Source organism: Sebastes fasciatus, chromosome 6 (genome assembly GCF_043250625.1).
Source record: "Sebastes fasciatus isolate fSebFas1 chromosome 6, fSebFas1.pri, whole genome shotgun sequence".
In the NCBI taxonomy this organism is placed as follows: domain Eukaryota; kingdom Metazoa; phylum Chordata; class Actinopteri; order Perciformes; family Sebastidae; genus Sebastes; species Sebastes fasciatus.
The window spans coordinates 16,559,910-16,586,040 of NC_133800.1; the positions used below are offsets into that span (position 1 = coordinate 16,559,910).

At 40.1% G+C, this 26,131-nt stretch overlaps 2 protein-coding genes across 5 annotated transcripts in view; one reads left to right on the top strand and one right to left on the bottom strand.

Moving 5' to 3' along the window:
- Positions 1 to 5,671: 5,671 nt before the first annotated feature.
- Positions 5,672 to 14,535, top strand: pik3ip1 (phosphoinositide-3-kinase interacting protein 1). 2 transcript variants are annotated; one of them, XM_074637998.1, is made up of 6 exons: positions 5,672 to 5,960; positions 6,317 to 6,445; positions 6,875 to 6,991; positions 8,859 to 9,047; positions 9,728 to 9,806; positions 12,867 to 14,535. In XM_074637998.1, the coding sequence occupies exons 1-6, from the start codon at positions 5,849 to 5,851 to the stop codon at positions 13,084 to 13,086; spliced, it is 846 nt and encodes a 281-aa protein (XP_074494099.1). In that variant the 5' UTR covers positions 5,672 to 5,848; the 3' UTR covers positions 13,087 to 14,535. The 2 variants fall into 2 exon arrangements, with proteins under 2 accessions (XP_074494099.1, XP_074494097.1); XM_074637996.1 differs by having other exon boundaries at positions 8,865 to 9,047.
- A 1,453-nt stretch (positions 14,536 to 15,988) lies between these two features.
- The window catches only part of limk2 (LIM domain kinase 2), a 31,125-nt gene continuing 20,982 nt past the window's right edge, over positions 15,989 to 26,131 (bottom strand). For 2 of the 3 annotated variants that reach the window (XM_074637986.1, XM_074637988.1), the window contains exons 5-17: positions 22,735 to 22,844; positions 22,103 to 22,288; positions 21,762 to 21,867; positions 20,679 to 20,893; positions 20,410 to 20,584; positions 20,210 to 20,296; positions 19,857 to 19,988; positions 19,335 to 19,391; positions 19,066 to 19,131; positions 18,270 to 18,444; positions 18,115 to 18,170; positions 17,632 to 17,789; positions 15,989 to 17,239 (exon numbers count right to left, since the gene is read on the bottom strand). In XM_074637986.1, coding sequence (XP_074494087.1) covers positions 17,023 to 17,239; positions 17,632 to 17,789; positions 18,115 to 18,170; positions 18,270 to 18,444; positions 19,066 to 19,131; positions 19,335 to 19,391; positions 19,857 to 19,988; positions 20,210 to 20,296; positions 20,410 to 20,584; positions 20,679 to 20,893; positions 21,762 to 21,867; positions 22,103 to 22,288; positions 22,735 to 22,844 — 1,740 coding nt within the window. In that variant the 3' untranslated portion in view covers positions 15,989 to 17,022. Of the gene's footprint in view, positions 17,240 to 17,627; positions 17,790 to 18,114; positions 18,171 to 18,269; positions 18,445 to 19,065; positions 19,132 to 19,334; positions 19,392 to 19,856; positions 19,989 to 20,209; positions 20,297 to 20,409; positions 20,585 to 20,678; positions 20,894 to 21,761; positions 21,868 to 22,102; positions 22,289 to 22,734; positions 22,845 to 26,131 lie in introns of those variants that run through there. The other variant, XM_074637987.1, reaches the window with a different exon arrangement.

Below are 26,131 nucleotides of genomic sequence, written 5' to 3' on the forward strand. Positions count from 1 at the left end.
TAGAATATTAGTGAGCCAGTGGCTCAACTTACCCCATAGCCTTTGGCTCACTTTGCCCCATAGCTACCATTTTGGAAAAAATGGCCCAGTTTAGCAATTCAGGCTAATCTTTAGCGAAGGGATTAACATGGTGTTATATCTTAGTAAATCACCAACATGTATCATATATTTTTTTAGACCTGACATTCATTATTCCTGACATGCAGAAAATGTACTTTGATAGGGAAAAAACTGTTTTTGGTGTAAAAAAGTACTTACTACTTCTCCCATGTGCTTAACTTCATCACAGCAAGATAGAAATGATGGGTACTTCCTGAATTTATGGTCACATGACAAAACATAATCACAGTTGCCAAGATACAGGGGGTGGGTCAACTTACCCACTGGCTCATTTTACCCCACTCTCCCCTACGATTAAAAGTACTATACATCAACTTATTATGCACCGAAAAATTAACATCCCTGGCCTCCGCCATTTCTGACAACATCAACAAACACGTCACATGTCGCGAACTCTGAGCTTTCAGAAACTTTCCACTTACCATATGGACTCTTCTCGTAATAATATAATAAATATATATCAAATCTGCAGTAGGCAGTTTTTTTTTTGGTATCATTGGGCAACAAATCCATAATAACCTTTCAGCATATTGTAATTCAAGTGTTCTGAGAGAAAACTAGACTTCTGCTCCTCCTCATGGCTCTGTTTTCAGACATTAAAAATCTAGCCTGTGACGGGAGACTTTGACCAATCACAGGTCATTTCAGAGAGAGAGCGTTCCTATTGGCTGTGCATTCAACGGAGGCAGCTGTCAATCACTCGCAAACTCCGATCAAACGGTCAAACTAGGCAGCGCTGATCAAATATGAATCAATATTATGTTACTGTAATGCATATTTCTTGCTTCGAATGTTTTCAGAAACATCTTGTAGTGTACTGTTTAGCTGTAAAATGAGAGAGTTTGCTCCGGCTGGTGGGCGGTGCTTGGTATTTCCTCAACTGATCTCAACATGGCTGCTGGGTCACAAACTTTCTCATTTTATAGCATTGTGGGATATTTATGCCGCCATAGTGTCCAGCGTTGCATACTGTAATATTTCACAGGAAATAATATGCAATTTGCATACTATTGGTTTCATACTAACATACTAAATACTACATACTAAAATCTCTCACACTGTTTTGGAGTACTAAATAGCATGTTAGTGTGGAATTTCGGATGCAACCTGAGTATTTACTGCAGCGGGGAGGGCTCAAATCCGTCCTGTGGGCCTTTGCTTCCTGACTATGACTATCTCTATCAAATAAAAACAAAAATAATTATTTTTAAAACTGATCTTTAACCCTCATCCTACCAACTGGGGAAGCCGCAGACCCCAGAGGTCTACTTTTTGTCATATCTCACAAGTGCTCTATTCTATCAATCCAAGTTTTCATGTCAATCAATTTATTCCTAATGAATTCATATCATTGTTTTCTGTTTTTGTTTTAATTAGTGCTTAAGACCAAGTTTTGGGGGTCCTCAGGTCAAAAACATCCAATTGTGGCCTATATAATTTAAGTAGATAATATAAAATAGATGGATACAATGTTTGCCATGGGTCCCAATTTAAATGATCACTCACTATCAATAGGGGCACTCTGTCAGTCATTTTGAAGGACACAGACTTACTCATGTAATTTTACACAATATGCAAATTAACTGTTACTATCCTCAGATAATAATATTCAGTTCTTATCTTCAGATGACATTTATTTAATAATGTAATTTTTTGAGAAGAAATGTTTTTCTATTATGGTTGTTTCTTACAGAAGTTTATTCCTTAAATAGGTTGGTAGGATGAGGGTTAAAATATATATATATATAAAATTACACCTTATAATCAGAGCCTGAGGGTGGCAAACACAAACACTTTTAGTGAACGTAAATTGATGGTACCAGGTCGCCCTATAGGATTACATTGCAGCCCGTGAGCGGCTGCCATCTGCATCGCTTTCCCTCAATACTGGACTAATTTCAGAAATTGTTGTCAGTATTAGTCAGTTAGAGACAAAACATGGGAAAATAGGGTCAAGGTTGAAAAATACCAAATGTGTTAATGACACCTACAACAGGCCTATGCATTTATTGATGAAAGATGTCAGCTACTGGCTGTATGGCTGCTACCAGACAAAAACTAACCTATATATTTCAGTTTCATAGATTCATAAGTCATTTAAGACGAAGCTTCACAGCACAGTACCTTTAAAATACAAACGGGGACTTGAACTTTGCTCTACTTCAAGACAAAAGCAAGAAAGTCACGTGGCTTGAGAGCTTGTCAACATGCCTGGAAACAAAGGCATACTTTTAATGAAAAGGCATAAATCTTATCCGGGTCTGCTTGAACTATGTGTGCAATTTTGTGTCTTCTTCCTTGTACTCTAAAAATAAAGTTTGAGAGGTGAGTTTAAAAGTGAGGTTGGGAAGGCAAAGTGAGTATAAAAGTGGAAAATGACCATCTGCCTAATAAAAAGCCTTTGCTATTGTTACTGAGAGTGTCTCGGCTCTCAGTAAGCCTTCGTCCTGCTAATTAAATTAACTTACTATGGCAACATGGAATAAGGCCAAGTACAACCACTTTTATTGGGTGTGTGTGTACATGCAACACAGTGCACTATTTGGAACATAAAGGAGTGTTTTTCCACTGCTGCGTCACAAGTAGCCACCAGTGGATCCAGTGGATGACAGTAAAAACCTTCATGAATTAAATGCTTTTCAAAAGAAAGGTTTTGTGCATTTAAATTTTTGCTGAATATTGAGGTTGTAATAAAATTTTTGTCTTTCATACTATCAGTGCTATCAGTGGTGGAAAGTAACTAAGTTTATTCAAGTATTGTACTTGAGTTCAATTTTGAAGTACTTATACTTTACTTGAGTATTTCCATTTTATGCTACTTTCTACCTCTACTCCACTACATCTCAGCGTTATACTATACTCTTGACTTCATTACATTTATTTAATTACTTTAGTTACTTTGCAGATTAAGATATGAAATATAATCAACACATAAGTTACAGTATGATCTATCATTAAAAGTTAAAATAAGATGAGACGTCTTCATTGATACCAGGAATAAAGGTACCAAGCTACCCAGCAGTATATAAAGTTATTCAATTTGCCCCACCTTTACAAACACATGAATGCATTAATAGCTATAATCCAATAATATAATACACAGTACATTAGTCTAAAATGGGCAATTCTGCATAATGAGTAGTTTTACTTTTAAGTATATTTTAATGCTAATTCTTTTGTACTTTTACTTAAGTAACATTTTTAATGCAGGAATTTTACTTGTAACACATTTTTTTACACTGTGGTTTTATTACTTTTACTTAAGTAGAATATCTGAGTACTTTTCCACCAATGAGTGCTACTTAGTTTCATTTTTCAAAGCTTGAAATCCCCTGTAAAGCTGAGTGCAAACAAAGGTGACTGTACCGCTCTCCCTACACACATCGCTAACTTGAAGTTGTTGACACTGTAAATAACCAACCTTATACAATGTGAAGCCTGTAATGATGCAGCAAAATACAGATTTGGGCTTTTAGTCTATTGTGGTTTGTTTAGTTGTGCTAACAAGAATTTCAGTATTTTTAATATATGATAAATAATCCTCAGCTATATCACAGATTTCTGACAAAAAGTCTCAAATCAAGTTGTGGAAATATTGCTCAACTCTGGTCAACGCTCATGGTTAGTCTAAGTTTTGACGTCCTTGTAAAATTATGAAGTCAAAAGGGTCAAACAAAAATAAAAAATCTTGACTTACAGAGTCAGATGTCTGAGGTTGTGATTAAAAATTATGAGCTAGTACATTCAAATTATGATAGTCTTCACTAGGAGTGTAAGAAAATATCGAAAAAATCAAATATTGGGATATTATGTTTTGTGATACTGTATCGATTCTCAAAAACGCTGTATCAATTTTTAATTAATAGTTAACATACAAAGATTAACTTAGTCAATACTTTATTTCATTTGCAAAGAGATGTGCCCTCTCAGTGTATGTCTATCCCAAGGTAGTGCTATGATGTTGGATGTTACAGGACTGTGATAAATGCAAATGCAGATCCCACTGTTCTGATTGCATAAAAAAAAATCTTTACTCAGATTGTATACATAATGGGGATGTGTCTTTATACTATGACAGTTTTCCTAAAATTAGATTAAAAAAATCACAATATATCGTCTTGCAAACAGGATCGCAATATATCACAATATATTGAATCGTAACCCCTTTATCATGATACGTATTTTATTACCAGATTCTTGCCAATACACAGCCCTAGTCTTCACCAACTTCACTTCATCGCCTCAGTTCAGTTCAGGTACTTATGGAAGTCCATTTCAGCCGCCAAAAGAAAAAAATGGATTTAAAATTGGCCATGATAAACTTTTTATATACTTTTTATATAAACTTTTAAAATATCTAATCACTTACTATTTTATCACTAATTGTTTTCTTTCTTTTAGCGGTGAAAATGGGCTTCCATATGGTATCAGTTAGCTCAGACCCTTTAATGGTCTAGTGACTTGTGGTTTCCCCCGAGTGCATGCTGGGTAGGGGCTCCCAGAATAAGCCGAGTGTGATGGAGAGTGCCAGACAGATGCCGTGTGTTTGCTCTAGTAATTGCCTGAAAACCGGGCAAGCATCTATTTGAAAAGTGGCTTAGTGAACATTGACTGACTCAGGCGTTGGCTGCCCTCTAAACCAGTCAGCCAACAATGACACCGGGCCTCTCTGCTGTACACAGACAGGGGAATAGTACTGGCATCTGTCCTTTACGGGCCTCTGCAGAGCCCTCTTCTTCTTCTGACCAGTGGAAAAAACAGGCCTCATGTGGTGGAGAGGAAGCCTGGGAAACAGGAAGAATGGGTTTGGGACAAGCACTTTAGAGCCAGATCGGACTCTGCAGTTGGATGGAGGGGGATTATAAGGCAAGGCAAGGCAGCTTTATTTGTACAGCACATTTCAGCAACACAATTCAAAGTGCTTTACATAAACATTCAAGAACATTGCGACAAATTGCAAAAGAATATTAAGACATAATTAAAACAGTTATAAAAACATTAAAGATTAGAAAATAAAAACAAGCTACAAAATAAAAGCTAGGATAGAAGCTAAAATAGAGTATAACACACAAGAGTAAAAACTCTAGTGCAGTATATAAGATCATTATCTGGTTTAATAAAAGGCAGCAGCAAACAGGAAAGTGTTAAGCTTTGATTTATATATAAATGGGAAGTAATGATGAAAGTGAAAATGGAAAGCAAGAGCAGCTATTTATAGACAAGCACAGACCCTGTAATAAGCATGGACATGATTGTTGGATAGGGGGAGAAGGAAAAAGTTTGAGGATGGAGAAAGAAAAAAAAGTTTTTTTGCAGCAGGAATGTGGATGAACTTAGTTGACTTCCACTGCTGACTGTTTTGACGACATGTTTATTCTCACAAGGCCGCATGTCAATGATAAAATGCCAGACTATTTTGCAGCCCATGCTCCTTCCTCTCTCTCTCTGTGTGTGTGTGTGTGTGTGTGTGTAACCTGGTGAGGCTTAGGACCTTGAGGTTTGTGCCTGCAAAGGGCAGCTCCTCTTCCTCCTCATCCTCCTCCCACTGAAGCTGTTTACCAAGAAAGCAGAGCTCCTCTTGACAAAAACAAGGGCTGGGACTCCAGCGAGAAGAGCAGTGTGCCTGGTGCATATCTAGCATAGGCTCTTCGTGCATTTGAACTATTTTGTGCATGTTTTCAATTTTTTAATTTTGAAGAGGAATAAAAAGCACAGCAGCAGCAGCACGATGTTGTGGGTTAACTCAGCTCGTCAGCTCTGCAAGATGTTTTTCTCTCTGCACGTTGTGTTCCTGAGCGTGGCCATGGTGGACTGCAGCGCAGCAAAAGCAAATGAAAAAGGTATAAAAAGTATTATTTTTTTAATTTAATGTTTATAATGTTGCCTAATTTACTTCACATCACATACATAATAATAATTTATAATGTATAAAAAATATATTTTTTTAAATGTAATGTTCATAATGTTGCCTAATTTACTTCACATCACATACATAATAATAATTTATCATGTATACAACATTTTATTTTTTAAATTTAATTTGCAATTTTGTTGTTAAAAAGAAAGTATATAATGTTGCCTGATTTACTTCAAATCACATACATAATAAAAATGTATCATGTTTTTCTCTCTTCTGTTTGATTGCACAATCACTTGAATGTGATGCGTTCACGTGTTGTTTTGCTGTTATTCTCAGACTGCATGATATCCAATGGTGTGGAGTACAGAGGAGAACAACAGAGCTCCTCCTCGGGTCTGACCTGTCTAAACTGGACCAACACCAGTACAGACTATGATGCTACACTCCATCCTGACTCACAGACAGGTAAACAACTTGTCTTTTAATGCAGAATGTGTTGGTGAATGCCCCTTTAAATGAAGCATCCTGTTTACTGCTGTTGGAGAAATGTCACACACATGTCATGCCACTGATGTTGATAGGTGCAACAGTTTCCTTACAGCATAACAAACAGCTCTTAACATCTTTGTTGACATGTTGATGCAGTGTAATAATAATAACAGCATGCCACAGTCACAGGATTGATATTAACAGCCATTAATTTATCTGTTTAAATGGCTTCTATTATACAGCAGCTGCCATTTCCTCTCTTTGTGCTCATGGCTGCCTGTTCATTGTGGTGTGATGAAGTAGTGTTAATGATTTATGAAGCAGTAGGACAGACAGAGGCAGGCTAGTATTTTCCAGGAGGCATCAATAACAGAAGTGTGCTGTTTTTCATCCCTCCTCCTGTAGGTGTGGGAGATCACAATTACTGCCGAAACCCAGACTCCTCTGAGAGGCCTTGGTGCTACATTACAGGCCCAGATGGGACGGTCCAGAGACAATTCTGTGCAGTTGACACATGCAAAGGTAAGTTAACACTTTACACAATAATCATTATTATTTGGAGTTGGCATTTGCACAAGGACGTCGGACATTTGTAGAAAAAACCAACCAGCACCACAGCGACCTGGCAAAGATAAATATGCATTTTCCAAATGAATGACCAAACAACACTAAAACAACAACATCAGACTGTGCTCTCTTGATGCTGCCGGCACTCACTTTCTCTGCCCTGTAAAGCTCTCATTATTTTAAAAAGTGGGTTATGCTTGGGAGAAATAATGAGGTGATTTTTTTGTTTGTTATGCAAATGTTGTAATTAGTCAACACACAAAAAAGAGCTTGATGAGAGAGAATGCAGTCAAATTATCAACTTTTATGGGTCAACCAAAAAGTTTTTTTTTCAAAAAGGTTCCTCTTGGTTTATTTGTTACCACAAAGTGAAAGATGGATTACTGCCAGTTTACTTTCCATGTGTTTTTTCCCATTTAAGAGTGTTAGTCAGCAGTAGGTCAGTTGGTCAGAGGAGTTTCGTCTACTTTGCTCTTTGTTTCCTTCTTGTCTCTGAAGCTAAACCATGTCACACAATAACAAAGCCCTGCAGTAATGCCAGAAAGTTGAGTCGTTGACCACGCCCCAAACATCAGCTCATTGGCAGAGAGGAAAAAACTTTGCTTGGATACAGCAGCTAATTGTCTGCTTCAATTCATGACTTCACGACTTAACTCCAGAGTTAGTAAACAAAAACTTGTGTGGGGGAAATGGGTTACAAGTTAAAGAGCAGATGTTGACTTCCTGTCTTGTGAGATAGAGTCGAGCGTGCAGAGCCTGTTTGTGCCTGGCACGTCTGAAAAAAAGCCTCTCACTGATTTACGTTCCAAGTTCTTGAGAGCAGTTTGAGGGCTTTCGTCCTGCTGGTTAGAAGGGTTTTGTGTTAGTGGTAATGTTGTTGGACCAGCAGTAATTGGAAACCACGCGGTACAGATGATGCACCAGTATGTGCATTACTACAACAAGTGTCTTCACACACTATACAATTATTGTTATTATTATTATTATTATTATTATTATATTTTATAATGTGATAAAGTACAATTTCTGGAAAATCAACTGCTGAACTGTTTATGGACAAAATAACCTGACATACACAAACCTTCAGGCTAATTCAGTAAATTCAGAAGGCCTAAAAGAGGTGGAAAACGGGATACCTGGGGTAGTCAGAACTTGCTAAAGATCAGTGCAGACCTCAAACTCACACCTCTTACATATTGACAGTGGTTATGGGGAAATAGGGTTCTCTGCCAATGGGCGTCAGATTACCTGCTATAAGGAAAAAACTTGTTGCTATTGTGCAAGCATTCTCTCTTGACAAACATTAGCCGAGCACCTGCAGACTTTATTTTGTTCATTTATTTCCTCCAAATAAGTTTTTGTATTTTTATGTGGCTGGGAGGGGTTTGGGGCTTTTCACCTGGGGCTGAAGTTGGGGGAATCACTACCGCCACAACTGACAAATGAAGGCGCTCAATGACATTGATGCAAAAATCATGAAATAAAACTCCCCAAATGAAGCAGCCGTAAAGCAGTCCTGCTCATTGATTTCCAACATACCCCACAATGGTGTAATACACCCTGAGATATTAAAGGGAGAGAGTTGTAAACGTTGTACATGATATCGCAAAATCAATCTACAAATAACTACAGTACATTCTTCATTTCGCCCCATCTGTGTGGTGAAATGTTCTAGTGGTGGTTACAGTTCAAATTTACAAGTACTACTTGATTTGATTTGGCTTCCATTGGCAGTACATCAACAGTTAACACAACTCAGAGCATCCCCAATTAAAATTAATTTAACTGTTGTTTATATCGCTGGCATTGTTTGTGTCTTTAGAACAAGCCTCTATTGTACCAGCGGAGGCCGCACCCCTCAAGCCAACCGGAACCATTCCCTCCACAGAGAGCTTTCAGACGGCCAAGTCGGGAGCTTCTCAGGGAGAAGTTGCTGCAGTGCAGCCGGTGATGGGAATCAGCCAGCGAGTACGCACAGGACCCAAAAAGAAAAAGGACCTTGGCACGCTCGGTATGTTGTTATTACTCTGAAAACATATATGATGTTGGTTTTAATCATAGACTGTATATAAAGATGGACGACATGACAGCTCCCCAATAGTGAAGCCAAAACATCTCGATCGCCCCCTGGTGGCTGGCTGCAGTATAGGTCATAAAGCCCGCCCCTCCATGTTAGTGGATGGGACGAACTAAAAAGTCAAAGTACACATCAAATACATTTTTCCCAAAGATGGTTTCTGTCATTTTAAGTGGTTTCTGTCATTTTAAGTTTCTCATCACGCAGATGTATGTTCAAGTGTTTGGTTTTAATTAGTTATTTGATGCTAACAAAAAGGGGGTGAGACGTCATGATTGACGACTGTGAGACTCTTTCATTGACAACCTGCGGCCGTACTTGGCTGGTGGTTGGTTCGGGCGGGTGACCTCAATACCGCGGCTCCACCGCCCGATGACTACTGCGCAGATTCTGGCTCCAAATGACGTCAAAATCTCAAGGTGGCAGCTCTCGTATCCGGGATATTTTGGCTTCAATTTAGTACAGTGGGAGGAAGGGGAGACGCGTCCATCTTTGTATACAGTCTATGGTTTGAATAAACTTAGTTAGAAGTTATGCCTTGCTACATGAACTAAATACACTTGTGTTCACTTTGTTCGTTCAGTTTTTAACCTTTTATGTTTTTTGTTTTTCAGGCTACGTCATCGGCATCCTCATGATGGCAATTATAATCCTCCTCGGAGCAGGCATCACAGTTGGCTACTTCTATAAGAGGTCAGTATCTAAATCACAGCAAGATGATCAGTCATTTGGTTCAGTCTTAGAGGGATTTTACGAAAGACTGTACAGCATTTACTTTTTCTTTCTCTTTGAAGAGGTATTTAATTTTTAAAAGTTTCCAGGGTGTCTTTATTACATTGTGCACGTCTGCTGTAACAGTGGCGCTTCAGAGCTTTCTTGTGGCTTCCTGTTTCCACTGGAACATGTAGTGTTGTTCACACCTCTAAGATGCACAGGAGACATGCTAGAATGGTTAGTTAAAACATGTGCACGTTAAATGGCCTGTTGAGTTTAGGGCATCAGCTGTTGTTCACATTACGCAACGATGCTCTGTGTTCTTCCACTTGGATGTAATGCAGCGATTTAAATGCCTCTATCACACAAAAAACCCCACAGCAGAACGTGGGGAGGAACACAGCCGGAAATGAAATGCCTCCCCCTCCCTCCTGTCTATTTTGAGCTTTCTTATTTTATATTCTGGTAAGAGAAGAGCGGGTTGGATTGGATGGAGACGCGTGCACATTCGCTGCAGTTATGTAATGTGCAAAGTGATGGCCCCCATGTTGCGATTCCCTTTGGCCCAGCACAAAATGCCCTCACAGGCCTGTGTTTGGCTGTCAAATCTGATTAGCAGTCTTTGTTTTCTATTCTAGGAGGTGATTATTAATAAGGAGGAGCAGCATGTTATGTCAGAGGGTTTATACCTGCCCTCAGCGTGTAATGCATGCAAACGTTCATACTATAAACTCCCGTTGGGAACAGGCTCTTGACCAATCAGTCAGAGTAGGTGGTGTACTGACCAGGACACAGATCCCTGGCAGGCTTCCCATACACAAGCACTTTGAATAGCTCCCTGTGAATCCTGACGCTCTGCAGTAATGAGCAAGTGTTTTGAATCAATGCCATATGGACGCCCCCAATGTTAAAAATATACCACATCAGATTGCCGTGCAGTAATCAGTCTTTGAACATCTCTTTGTGAACAACCTACAATAATTATTTTAATGAATTGTTCAACATTTTGGGAAGTACGCTTATTCTTTTTCTTGCCGAGAGTTCGATGAGAAGTTTGATACCACTCTTGCTATATCTGTCAGTTAAATAGAGTGGTGAGGAATGAGTCCTAAAACCTTGAAATTATTTCACATTTTAGCACTTCCGGTTCCCTCGTCTCAAAGTCAGTGTTTTTTTTGTATGGGTTTAGTGAGATGCCTGAAAGAAGGTCTGTGGTTAACACAAGCTTAAGAGACTTTAACGTTTTGTTCTACCATATAAAATACGTCAGTAAATATCCCACTAGTGAATTTTGAAGCTTTTACGTGTCTTAGAAAAGGCGCTTGCTAACAAGTGGCTAAATGAGACTATAATAATACGTCATCCCTGTAGCACACTATATGTAGCTGGTGCTAGCAGACAGTTAGCTTAGCTTAACAGCAAGACTGGAAACCGCTAGGGGGGAAACAGCTAGCCTGGGTAGTTTGCAGGGCAACCAGCTCCAGGACGTTTCTGGTCCCGACCAAGAAATAGTCTGATACATACAGTAACCCCCCGTAAAACAATAAGTTGACGACACCAAGGAACGTATAGTATGACTGTATATGTATACGTATATCAGTGCACAGCAGTGTGATTACCGGACGGCAGAAATAGTGCCGTGCAAAACAAAATTATTTCTATTCTCTTGTCATATTGTGCCGAAATGGCCTGTGTCGAACAATAAAATATAAATTATTATAATTATAATATTATTAATTATTATAAATATAATAAGCGTTTTCAGTCCAAAATGGCGGCAGCGACTGTTGTCAAAAAACACCGGAGTTTCGTCTCTTTGCTTCTATAATCTTTGACGACACTTTGTTTTTTGTACAGATTAAACAAACGGGCAGATTTTATTTTTTATTTTGGACAGAGCCAAGCTAGCTGTTTCCCTCTGTTTCCAGTCTTTGTGCTAAGTTAAGCTAACTAGCTGCTGGCTCTCGCTACATAATGTACAGACATGAGGCATTAATCTTCTCACCCAATTCTGGGCAAGAACGTTTCTGGGAAATACGCTTTAAGCTAAAATGAACTACATACCAGTGTAAAGAAATCAGTGGTGTTTGCACAATATGCTGCACTGAAGCATGCAGGTAGGAAGTGTTTTGAATCCAACAGTATATTCTGGTGTTTTGGCTCCAGATCAGTAGAAAGCAGCCTCACGCTGCTCCCCATCACTGAGGAGATAAAGTCCTCGCCAGCTTGTCAGCTCTCTTTTCCCTTTCACCATCTGCCCCTTTCCTTTGCTGCAGACCTGGCACGAGTTACAATAGACTCTGTTATCTATATACAGTACGTTATCTGAAGCTCCTTATCATGAATATTTAGCTTGGGTGGTACATAGCATCAGTATCACTCTGATAGCGATTTTTATTATGACAACAGCAAAATAAGACTTGACACTGATTGTTAATTTGTATGATCGCTTTGATCTTTAGCTGAGAGGGATAATTAAAGTTAACATTATTTTATTAACATTGAATCACATCACTATCAATAAATCAATCAATCAAAATGTATTTGTATAGCCCTTTACAATAACCAAAAGGTACCCCAAGTGCTTTACATTAACATCAAGAAATAACAGGAATAAAAACATAACATATCATAAAATCATAGAAAGGGATAAAAAAGCATAAGAAAAATGTCACCAGGCTACAAGGTCTTAAAAGCCAATCTAAATAAAAAAGTCTTGAGTTTAGATTTAAAAAGTACTACGTCAGTGACAGTGCGTATATCAGGGGGTAACTTGTTCCATAGTTTAGGAGCAGCGACAGTAAAAGCACAATCACCCCACAGCTTATACCTCGACCTTTGGACTTCTAAAAAAGTTGACCCGAAGCCAAAGCCCTGTTATGCTCGCGGAGAGTTAAAATCTAGGACAAATAAGGTGGGGGCGAGGCCGTTAATGGCTTTAAAAACAAACATCAAGAGCTTAAAATCGATTCTAAAGCAAACTGGAAGCCACTTGTATTGCAAGTATTGATGACCACGATGAATCTCTATTGTGTTCAGGGGTCGGGACTTAAAGAAGCAGCATGAGCAGCGAGTGTACGAGCGTGAGATGCAGAGGATCACCCTTCCCCTGTCGGCTTTCTCCAACCCCACCTGTGAGCTGGTGGACGAGAACACCATCGTGATCACGGCGGAGCACGACACGACCCCCGTCCAGGAGGAGGGCATGGAGGGCGGGGACCCTCTCATGGGCCAGCAGGCCGGTACCCCTGGAGCATGAGTAGGCGTGTGTAGTCCTCGAACGCAGGACTAGTGATACATTTTGTGGACCAAAACACTTCTTCACATGTTTGTTTCTCCTTCCTGCCTCCCTGAGTAACCTCTGTTTTAAAAGGAGTAAGGGAGCAGTGATCGCTCCAAAGACTTGAACTGAATGTCCTTTGTGTCTCCTTTCCTTTGGTTTTTATACATCTGAGGCACAAACAACACAAGCTGTGGGCACAGTCTTAACAACTAGACACCATTATGGTGAATCTGTTGTGAATGAAGATATGACACGAGGTCTTTTTTGATACATTTGATAGCCAAGAAAATAAGGTCATGTGCTGCCCCCTTAAAAAACAGTATGAAGATCTAGTCTGATGGACTAGTCAGTGTTTATAATGGTGTGTAATGAAACCGGTTCTTTGTTTGGAATGGGGATTTATAACCTTTTGTTTTTTAGTATGCTTCCATGTGGAGAAAGTGTTCTCCACAGATATTTGTATTGACCTGTTGGCTGTGCCGAGGGAGACGCGGATAAGAAATGTATAAAGACTGCTTTATTGGAGACACAATGGTGGCCCAGATGTGTCCAAAAATATCCTCCCCTGAGACAGGATGAGGTAAAACAGGCCCACTGAAGACACGGGAAGACTTCCAACTCTGCCTTAGCATGATACTTCTGAATGTACTTGTTTATCTTTAACCCGGATGATTTTTTTTGTTTTTCTCTTTGTAATCGACGTGCCGGTTACAAAGCATGACGTGTGGTCAGGTCGTCGGCAGACATAAAAGAGGACTTGCCCTTTTCTTCCACGGGTTAAGGAGTGACAGGAAATATACTGAGTGCTCTCAGGAAGCACGAGAGACAGTAGATAGTACTCAGGACAAAACAGGCCTGCCACAACAAAGAAGAGAAATCAGTCTGTCTTTGCAGAGCAGGACAGGGATTGTGTTGAAGTGCTGAAGAAGACTGGAGATTAGATTTAAGTAATGCAATTGATGCTTCAGGGTAGAGACGGGGATGGAGTAGAATAAAAACAGTCCAAAGTTTGGTGTTCAAAAACATGAGTGCATGCACATGGTTACCTGCTGTATGTTTGTATTCAGGGGCCATTTTTATTTTTGTATCCTAAAAAAGTAGAACTACTGATTGAAGAAGACATCTTAGAAAATACCTGCCTGGAAATAGAAATCATCGTTAGTTTGTTACACGTGATGCATCGCTACTTCACTCCCGTCACTCCACATGATCTTGTTTTGTGATTATTGCTGAATCCACGTCACTGATAATCTTTGGTTACTGCTGCTCCATCGTTTTAAAGCGTCTGTGTGCTGGTTGTATTGTTTTCTTCATATAAGCAACGTGTTCAAAATACTGTGGTTCAGCATTTGAATTTAGCACTTGTATTTGTATGAATGTCAATATGATTTTGACTGCTGAGACTGAAATAAAACATCAAACTCAGATGCTATGATGTGATGTCATTTGTACATTTAAAATTATAGAGGTAGGACAACATGATAAATGCTTGGATGTTTTGTGTCTTTTTGTATTCAAGGTTTGTTCAAAGGAGGAACTTTTTGCAGCAGCTCCCTCTGTTGGCAAATCTTATATACACACAGTACGTCAGCCATTGGAGTCAGCCGAGAAAGTAGGTTAAGATTATAATAAGGTAACAAGTACAAGTAGGACAAAGAGATTTGAAGAAGCTTGTAAAATCATCTCAACTTTAACCGCTACAGAAAAAAAATGTTACAAGGGAGTTTGGATTTCTGGATGTTATTCAGAGATCGGCACAGACACTGTGATAGTGACACATTATTGATTTATTTCTGATTAAATGGCAATATTCACCTTTTATCTGATGATCCACAGCTTTATTCAAAGGTGCTAAAATAAGCGGATACAAATTCCAATCAATGAGAATCATTTTTAAGGTGGCAAGTAATAATGATTAAAATAACCAATTTAATATTTTGTCATTAAGCCTATTTATCATTTACTCTGTGAAAAATGGCAAAAGCAAACATTACAAAAGTGAAGCCTTATATCTGCTTTTGTCTGACAAGTACAAAATACAAGTAGGGTATTTAAAAATGTACAGTATGTTACGATACAGACAAAAGCAAGACATTCTGTTGTGAAGTTGTACCCAATACATTTTCTGAATTATTTATTTTCATTACCTATAGAGGACAACAATTGAGCTTTTTTATCATTTTGTCATTTATCAATTAATTCCCTGACGAATTATAAAATATGACCATGTCAGTTCAGCTGTGAACTGATTTCTTGTAGGAAAAGAAAAAGGAACAGTTCTTTTTGTGTGTTTTAAGGCAAATGGATCTAGAAATTATTTAAAGAGGACCTATTATGTTTATTTACAGGTGCATACTTGTATTTTGGGTTTCTACTAGAACATGTTTACATGATTTAAAGTTAAAAAAACACTTTACTTTTCTCATACCGGCTGTGCTGCAGCACCTCTTTTCACCCTCTGTCTGAAATGCTTTTTGAGCTCCTGCACCCCCTCCCGAAAACCTCTGCTCTGATTGGTCAGCTGTCCCACTCTGTTGTGATTGGTCAACCGAATGAAACTCTTCAGACTGTGCTCCAGCTCCGCTCTAATTAGCTTTGCTTGAGGGTGTGCCAAACTAGACGTTATGCAAATGTCTTGTATTGTAACTTTGTGACATCACCACGTTAAAGAAGAAAAGGCAGGACTTTCAGGTCTCAGGCAGTTCAGGAGCAGTGTTGCTACGGGGGAGATTAACTTTTAGACCTTTTACATGCACAAAAAACGATATAACACACTAAAGGAAAGAGGAAAAGCACAAAAGCATAATAGGTCCCCAGAAGAGCTGGTTCTTCGCAACACTTTACCAACATGGAAAACTGAAGAATGACAATAAAAAGCCAACTTTAAAAAGGTTTATTTATGAAACACTACGGTGATATAAATAATAGTGGTTACAACTGGTCGTCAGTACCTTGCGTGATGATAACAAAAAGGCAAAAACGTCCATCGTTGACGAAATGTCTGAAAATCTACAAATCTAAAGTTCCCGTTAGAAAATGGCATCCCTCAGAGGCATAATATGTACATATTTATATACATGACTTAATAAAACAAAAAATCCAGTTCTTCTGTACAAGGCAACCTTTTATGGTCAAGAGTTGCATGATTATTAATAACAGCCCTACTTTCCTGTTTTGTAAAATAGGCATAAGGTGTTTGATGTCAGTGAAACAAAATGTCAGTGTGGCAAAAATCTAAATAGAGTTCATTCATCATCCTAAAAAATTAATTAAAATTGTTAGACTACAAAAGTACAGAACCATACTTGTAACCATCTCGTCAAATATGAGATCAGTGGTGCTTAGATGAAAAAAATCCTTTATCATCTTGTGCCAAATCTCAGAGTAATGAAACTATTCAGGGTCAGCTGCTTCTTTAAGTCGCACCTGTTTTCTTAAAGCCCCGCCCTCCTTTTACTTAGACCTGTGAGTCAGCCTGATGGTGGAGCATCTTTGTTTTCTTTGCTGCTGAAGTGATCAGTGCATTCCACACAAAGAAAACAAAGACTTCACAGCTTGAAAAACAAAACTGCCATCACATCATGCTCATCAAGGTCTTCCACCTTCTAAAGATGTTTGTCTGTTGTCGGGGAAAGGACCAAAGAAAGTTGCATAGCGTCTTTATACACAGTAAACATTAGTACAACCCTGTGTGTGTTGAGTGGGGGCTTAGTAGGGAAAAACAAAAAGTAACTAACACTTGTCTTTTTGAAATGTGTCTTTCCACCCACAATGCAGTTCAATTGGGAGTCTCAGAGTTCCCTCAGGTTATCCAGTTCTAATATGGCTCAGGCTCAAAGCGATTATCCTCTTTTCCTCATCCACGGGATTAATGCAGCAGCTCAGAGGGGTCAAAGAAGAGAGGCACAGGTCCTAGGTGCCAACGTCTGCCACGCTGGAAGAGTCCGGAGAGGCCGCTGTTGTTGGGGTTGATGGCTGATCTGTGCTCTGGGACGGGGCGCCGTCTTTAGGCCAGTAGAGTCGACTCGCTTGCCGATGCAGTTCATCCAGTTCGGCTGGCAGGGGGATCCCCAGCTCCTGGTTGAGGAACAGAGCTTCAAAGCAGTCCTCCAGCTTCTGGAAAGGTGGGCTGAGGGAGGAGAAGGAGGAGGAGAAGGAGGAGGGCACACAGAGGGGTTTGAGGTTAAAACTCGACTGACAAGGTTGAGAGAAAACATGAGGAAGCAATCTGGCAGCAGAGGCGTGCCCCAGTGCAGGCAGGTCGAGATGGCATCTGTTATTATCAGTTGTTTTTCTTCCCCACTGCTTCTACAGACTCTTGATATCAAATAACTGTCTGGATAATATACTATTAATACTATTATTCACATTGTATCCCAGTTAAATAATTCCCAATTTTTGCTGCACAGCTGCTGCCCATCTCTCGATTTGGCCTTGCTCAGGTTATTAAGAAGCAGTGCTCCACTACTGCTTTTCATAATAAATAAAGTGTAAACTATTAAAACACCAGCAGGGGCTCACCGGTTGTCTGGCGTGAGGTCACAGCATGCCACAGCCAGTGGAAAGAAAGCTGGTGGACAGTCGTCAGGGAGGAACTTCTCCACAAACTTGCAAACGTTCAGGCCAAAGTCCAGAGTCCTGGGGAGGCACTCGGGGTCTGCAGAGACTTTCCCAATGATCTGGATCATGAGACAGAGGAGATGGTAAGCGTCAGTCTGCCCAGACACACACCTCAGAAATAACAAAGAAAAGCACAGGCCATAACGTGTTTCAGCCCACTAACTACAATGGTGTCTACTTGCATAACGTCCTAGAATTTCTTAAGAATACAATTGCATTTCAGATCTGTAGAGACTTGAAAGATGTTTGGCAATCCAACATTTTCACAAGGGTGTTTTTTGTCATGATCTAATAATAGTATATAGTATTATTAACTATAACAATCACAAGGTATGTTATCAGAAAATCAAAGCAGATAATCTGGTAAAATCAGCATGTTCTCACCTCACAGAGTACAATCCCAAAGGAGAAAATGTCCACCTTCTCATCGTAGCGTTTACCTGAAATAACATCAAGTAAAAGGATAAATTAAATGCACTCGTTGACACAAAGAAAGAATGATCCTCTCTAAATCAATCATTCTTTTGTCAGCAGCTCACCATTTAGCATCTCTGGAGCCATCCAGTACGGGTTTCCCACGACAGTGTACCGCTTCTTTCGGTCGATGCGTCTCAACACTCTCTTCTTAGTGGTTGTTTTTTCAGGTTGAGGCTTCACTTTGTCCTCAAGGATGAGTCGGGACAGTCCAAAGTCAGCAACAACCACAGTGTTGTCCTGTTGAAAGACAACGCTTAATGGTTACATTTTTGACTTGATTTACAGTAAAGAGTAAGAGTTAAATATCGGGTTAAAAATAAGTAGAATTTAGGACACAACTCATCAATGATATTTCATGTTGAATTTGTAAGCAACTTGTAACTCCACCCAATTTAATTTAATTTTATTATCTTATTCTACTTATTTATCTTATTGTGGGTGTTTTTGTTTGTTTTTAATCCTCTGCCAATTATGTATGTCTTTTTGTACTCTTTGTTTGTAAAACAGAAAATGCTGCTTGCATTGAACTTATCTGCAGTTTCTCAGGAAGAAGAATAAACGCTCTCCAATATCAAGGAATCCTAAATATAGTAAATGCTCTTTGAGGCTCGAGTAGAACGTGCTAAAATAATGTAACATTATCTTGAGTTCACATTAAACTAAAAAAAAAAGTTTTACAACTATTCTTGTTCATACAGAGACAACCGTCTCAGAGCTGGGAACTACTTTCACTCACAACTGAACGCACGCCAACTTTTTCTCGGTTCATGAGAAGTACAAATTGTTCCCACCCTTTAATCTTATTGTTCAGATTTTACAAGGTGTGATGGCTGGTAAGATGCCTTGTCAGTCACCTACCAGTTTAACCAGGCAGTTGTGAGAATTGAGGTCTCTGTGTATGATGCTCATGGAGTGAAGGTAGGTCTGAAACAAAGAGGAGAGTCAAGGAGGGTAAAATTCACACATGTGCAAAAAACTCACTTTTATATAGTAGAAATCTTTCAGCACGACTGAGGCCATCTTTAATCCTTCCCCTGTGCCGTAGAGCACATTTACACACATTTGCGCAGCTGAAAATAGCAGCCAGATCTCACTAATAATAATGTCTTCGCAAGAGGCCAACTCACCATGCCAGAAGCGATGCTCTTTGCAAAGCTCACCCTTTGCTCCCATGGAAACGGATCCTGTTAGTCCCAAGTAAAGACAAAAAAAACAAGAGAGAGAAATGAATAGAAGCTCCCTCAGAGGCCATAATGCGTAACAGGGGTAATACAAAATGATTTTGCACCGAGGTAGAGACAGGAAAACAGCATTTAACAGGAACAGTGAACTAGATTAACCCTTAAAACTGGCCCTCCCCCACACTACTTATAATTAGAAACCAAAAGAAAACACTCTCCCTCTCCTCATTGGGCCGAACTGCCTCTCAAAAACGGCTTTGGGAGGAGGGGAAGCTCTTTACATTTCACCTGGTAACACTTTCTCTAACTTTTCTCCTACCAGTTGACATGCTAGCCGGCCCACTAAGGAGCACAGAGCCCCCTATCAGTGCAGAGTTTACTTCAGGTCAGCCCCTTCTGTAGCCACTGAGGGGTGTTTTGTGCTCTACTGAGAAAAAGACGTGAAGTGAATCAACCAGTTCAACTCACCGTGTCTCTGATGAAATCTTTCAGCGTGCCTCCTTGGATATACTCGGTTATCAAATTGAGCCTCCTCTCCTTGTATAGAACACCGATGAACTTCAAAACGTGGGGATGTTCGAGGCATCGCATTACTTTGACCTGGAGAGTTGGAAAGAAACAGAGTTAAAAAGAAGTCTACCATTACGATTGAAAGCTGATAATCGGTTTCCAAAAATGTAATCCATTAAAAAAAAACATTAAATACAATAAAAATCAGACTGATGACTGAAAATAACAAGGTACAAAGAGGTGATTGTGCTCTCAGTATAATCAATCACAGCTCTATGCAGAGCCAGAGGACTCTGCTGCAGATGACTAACCTCCTTTAGGAAAGTCTTCTGGGTCTCCTCATCACAACGGATCAGCTCCTTCATCACCATCACTTCTCCTGTGGCTTTATGAGTCACCTGTTAGTGGGACAAAAGCAACACTTGTATTACATGAAGCCCATATCATGAGGAACAAAAAAAAGTCCTGAATGGTAGCAGTTAAATATACACGGTGGAGAACTGATGCTGACCTTGATGGCCTGTCCGAAGAAGCCTCTTCCTAAGACCTCTCCGTGGATAAGGTCACATGGGCGGAAGATGCGATGAGAGCAGCTATTGGAGGATCTCAAGGATTCAGAGCGGCCGATAAAAGGCATCTCTTTAGGAGAATTTGGCCCGGGGGACTTACATATGCTGTTACTGCGCCTGGAACAGAGAGAAGATGGTTGATTAAAAATTACATACTCATCTCTTGTCCATTACAGACACACAATATGTAAGCGGTGTGGCTCTAACTCACCTCAAAGACCTCCTTTTCAGTGTGCCGTCATCAACCACATCGGATCTCTCCAAGACCGTGTCAGACGGTGAGGACAGACGCATGCGGGAGGTGGCGGGGACTCCCAGATGGGTTCTTGGTGATCCCAGCCTGAGCCGGTCTAAACGCTGCCTGACTGGGTCATACTCTATAAGGAGCTGCAGCGTGTGACTGGTGCGGTAAATAAGATCATCCACCTGAACAAACAAACCAGAGTTAGGGTTGAAGGAGTTTAAAATGATTAGTTCCTAATATATCACGCTCTTCCCAAGACTCCCATGATTTCTCGCCATACTTAAAACTAAATTTTAACTTAACTATGGATATTTAATTATAAAAAACACATATGATCAGCAGTAAAATCACACTGCGCTGGCTGTGCTATTGTTTTCCTACGGGGAGAGTGGAGTCGCTCTACTAGGCAGAAAGCGCTGCCCTTGACGAGGCGCACCACCTGGAATTACCACCGAGCCCTGCCCTCAAAGTTCAAATTATTTCAACTTTGACCTTGGTTACTGCTGACCTTTCACAGCGCAACCAATGAGAACAGCTGCAACGGTAAACGGCTTTCCTTATGTTGCTCTTGATGGCATGTTATACCTGTGCTGCTCGTTACCTCTTCATGGCTCTGTGCCCAACCTCGCAGTGAGTGAAGAGCAAATTTTGTATCATGTGAATGCAGTTTTAGACTTAGGTGTACCTAATCAACTGGCAACTGATTGTACTTCTTCTACAAAAGACAGAGAGCAGAAGAGTTTCACAAGACTTTGAATCAGATTACCTGTCAAAACTAACTAAAAACGCAACCTATGAGATGGGATACTAAGTGCAGTCATTCCACATACCGTCCTCTCCCAGCTGAAGAATGTTTAAATGATGGAGGAATGTGAGGAATGCCAAAAATCACATTTGCATGCGTTTGTAGAATAAGAACATAGCTTTGCAAATTGCACTCAAGGAATGAACTTGCCCTAAATAGCGACACTAATTAGCTTCATTTGAGGAATTTGAGATCACATATCACACCATCAGAGCATCAGAGATGTGTGTGAGGTATAAACCCACCTCCTCCTGCATCAGTGTCCCGACAGGAAGGCCGTTAATCTCCAGGATCCTGTCCCCAACATGGATGGCATTTCGGACCTCTGGACTAATAAGCATCCCTCTGACTCTGGAAAAAAACAGTGCCAACACCTATATGTGAGTATTAGCACTAAACAGGGAATGTGCCGTATGTATTTAAAGAGAACTGGGTCACACTCTTACATCATATCAATAACTACCTTTACTTACAGTTGCACACACACACACACACCAGTGTCCTGCCCTATAATCAGTTTTAAATTACTCATGCCGCCCCACATAACACCTAGACAGGAGGTGAGCCTCCACCAGGTTCCACTTACTCTTTGACTTGAACACTCGCTGAGCCGTTGTCGTCCCTCAGCACTGTGACGGAGAAGCCCCTCTTTCCGTTGGCAGCAGAGGGCATTGAGATGAGCGTCACGGTGTGGGGTAGCGAGTCCAGGACTGAATCGTGTGAGCGCTTCTCCAACATGGGTGTAAGAACCACCTGTTTGTAGCACTTCCCACTGCACACAACAGAAGAGGGGAGGTGAATCACTGCATGTGTGGACATGTGCCTGTTGTTAAGTTACTTTTCAATAACGTAAGATTGGAGGAGTCATGGAATAATGACTGACTGATAATTAACTCTGGCTGAACGTTAACTTGAGGACACTTTTTCCATCTCTGAATAATAAACTCACATGTTAACTGAAAAAAATACACATTTCATATAAGACAAAGAACAGTGAAGAGGTGCCTCCATATAATAATATGGTTCCTGTAACAAGAACAAACTAGAACTCTAATAAAAGGATGTTATATTCACATTCAGTAACACTATTACTTCCTACCTTTACTTCCACACTATATAATTAGCATGTATATTGAGACTGGCAGCTGCATGTGTTCCCAACTCCTTCCAAAGCTAAGTCCATATTGCAAAAAGCTTTAAATTGTGTAGGTGTCTTACCAGTAGAGTTTGGATCGCTCCACTAAGGCGTAGGTATCCCTGTCCTCAATCACCACCTTGCAGCTCAGACACACGAAGCACTCTGGGTGATACTTGTGTTCTCCGGCCACCTGGAACCACAAACAAAATGTGTTGATCTTCCAGACGTCAATGCGACTCTAAGCAGTAAGACGCAATATGCCGACGGTGAGACTGCTGTGCGTTGCACGTCAGAGATGAGTGTGTTGCGCTGCTTTGTGCCCTCCTCCCGCTGTGAGCCGGTGACACAGCTGCTTCACACTCACACTGTCTGGAATCGGCTATGATGTCACCTACTTCTGCAGGTCTGAGCTGCTCGTCTCTGACGTTCTCGCTTTAAAAGCTCATGAAACCAGCTCACTATCATGTGCTTTCCCTTTCATTAACACCGCCCGATTTCCCTTTCTGAAATGTATATACATGTTTTACTTCTCTCTCGCTCTCATGCGAGATGAGGTAATGTGTCCGCCCTTCCGCAACCAGGTACTCTAATTATGCACATACCTCAGCACAGAAAATGTTGATTTCAGGGTTAATTATGAGATTAAAGTGTTAAGCCTACTTTTTAAATGCGGCTCTGGAAAATCTACATGTGCACCTGAGTCATGTGGTGAGAAAGTGAAAACTTTAGTTTAACAGAAACTGGTAAAAATGCATAATTACAGGAAGGTTTTCTTCAATAGAGATTGAAATAGCATTGAATAGGAAATATTATAAAACACAGGATGTGTCCCAATTCCATACAACATACTGACAATATAATAGTATAGTATTATAATCTTTATGATACACAGTATTTGCAGTTAGCACATGACATCAACCCAAAGGTCCCATATTGTAAAAAGTGAGATGTCTTTTTTTAATGATAAAGCAGATTTAAGTGTTGTATAAATACTATGAAAATATCGAAACACTCTACAAATCTACAATATTTAGACCATTTCACAGTAGTAAATGTAAACATTCTAAATGGGTCCCAGTTTATTTCCAGCTTCAGTGTATGTGAATGAAATCAGCTGACAAGATGTAAACTGGACCCAAGCTGTTGCCAAGTAACGCAATTCTGTTAAAAATGCACTAAAACGGAGCGTTTCAGACAGAGGGTAAATACAGATATATTTAGGCAGACAGTATGAGAAAAATAAAGTTTTTTTTTAACATTAAAGCATGTAAACATATTGTAGTAGAAACACAAAATACAATTATGAACCTGAAAATGAGGATAATATGGGACCTTTAACTATTTCCTCCTAACAGGAAATAATACAATACGTACACAATTGGCTGTCAATCAAACTGTGGCTTTATAATTATAATAATTCCTGATGCTGTTTCAAAACCAGTCATAATTTGTTTAAATTTTTTTTCCAGCTGTGAGCAGCTCCTCCATTTCTTTATATAATGTCCATCAACGGCACACTAGAGACCATCTTGGGATGGGTTCACACCAGCCAGATCACACCAGGGGCGTAAAATGGGGGGGCCAATGTTCCCTTCCCCACTTCTTACCCCCGCCTACATCCAGCACCCTTGCTGGGACCACACCCATCTTCAAACTCAACTATCATTTTGATCTAAACTACACACCTGTAAAGTTTCGTAACTGCATCTTGCGAAATCTGGCCACAGACCGTCAGACAGAAATATAAACAACTGGCAAAGTATTCGAAACCACTTCCGTGGTAGTTCCTGATACAGTAGGTGTTGCAGGGCCACATTTTGCCATGATGACACACAAGTTTAAAACAATACTAGAGTCGCTGTCGGACTTGTAAAAATCAAGTATGGTCATATTGAGTGTTCTGGTGTGAATACACAACATACTCAAAACCACTTTAGAATTGATATGTAGTATGGATTTAGGCCACATCCAGAGAATCAGTATTTAGTTGTCTGGAATTTAAGCACATTGAGGGATGAATATTTTTTCCCACAGCTCTGAGTCATTCAGTGAGTCGGTGTGGGAAAGGATTCCTGCTGCTACAGAGAGATTAGAGTGATGTCAGCCAAATCATATTGACATCTCAGGAGTCTGTCTGTAACTCCCTGCCTTCCAGCCAAGAGCAGAACCACCGCCAGCGACCGCAGTCACAACCTGCCCTCAACAGACTGAGCTTAACAAAACCGGATCAAAGTGAAGAACAATTAAGTAGGTCTCATTTTGGAGAGGTAGAAACCGCAAAAGCAGACAAATTACATGAAATGCTGGTCAAAATCAGTGCCTTAAAATATAACTACCGTCTTCAATCAATAAGTAAACTAACAAATAATTAAAACCAGGACAAAAACAATAGTGTTGTGGACTTGAATGCCTAACAAGCAGCAGCAGCTCTGCATGACCCTCCTCTGCTGATGGACCACAATGATCCTCTTTCTGGCTGAGAGGCTGCGGTGCCAAATCGACTCTGCCAAAAACACTTGGCTTCACTGGCTGATGAAGCAGGATGCCAATACTAAATAGAGGAGTCCATTGTGTGTGTTGCTTGGTGGCAAAAAGAAAAACTTCAGTCTGGCTCCATGCTAGACAAGTGACCCGGTTGTGACCAGCGAGAGCTGCTGCCACCTGAATTTCATGTTTCAACTTGTAGATACTAAATCAAAGCCGGCTGACATTTGGATCAAACTCAACATACGCCAGTTTCTCTGGTGCCAGATTTGACTTTTACTGTTATTTCTTGGTTACTTTAAATCTATTTTGACTTAGGGCATTATAAGATATGGTTCCAGGTGCATTGGCCTCTACATCTGACTGAATCCCATTTTACCATTCCCACTTTCTTTAGAAAATTAAGAAATCTAATGCTTATTAATCAAGCTTTTAATTCGTAGAGGAGAGAACATGTTATTTCTTCTTTTAAAAGTGACATAGTTTTGGAGCGGCTTTGTAGCAGAGTGGTTACAGCGCATGCCACATTACCGCAACATCCCGGGTTCAATTCCAGCCTTGGGACCTTCGTTGCATGTCATAACCCCCTCTCCCGTCATTTCCAGTCTCTGTCTCTCAGAGGTGGGACCTAGTCATTGTTTTGCAATACACAAAGTAAGTCTCAGGTCTTTGCAATCAATTCCCAAAATAAGTCATGCTTCACCAAAAATGTAATGCCATTTTAAGAACAGAGTAACTGCCGCCAACTGGCGCTCAGTAACGTAACATTAGTTCTTCATGGTTTTCTCCTGCAACTTGATTGGCTGTTGTCGGATTAGTTCAAACAAAGTGGATGTGGGGGATTAAGTGTAAGATAATAAAAAAGTCCCAATGATATTCACCAAAACTAAGACTAGAGTTCAACAAAAAAAACACCACTTTTTAGGGATTCAGCAATAAACAAAAAAAAAATAGAAACTCAGTTTGTCCAGTCACCAACCACTGGTCTTACAT

Bases quoted from the DNA above. Each gene is read 5' to 3' on its own strand.
- pik3ip1 (XM_074637998.1), top strand. From the start codon at position 5,849: ATGTTGTGGGTTAACTCAGCTCGTCAGCTCTGCAAGATGTTTTTCTCT. The intron at 9,048-9,727 runs GTATGTTGTTAT...TTTGTTTTTCAG, and splicing joins AAAGGACCTTGGCACGCTCG to GCTACGTCATCGGCATCCTC. The intron at 9,807-12,866 runs GTCAGTATCTAA...TATTGTGTTCAG, and splicing joins GTTGGCTACTTCTATAAGAG to GGGTCGGGACTTAAAGAAGC.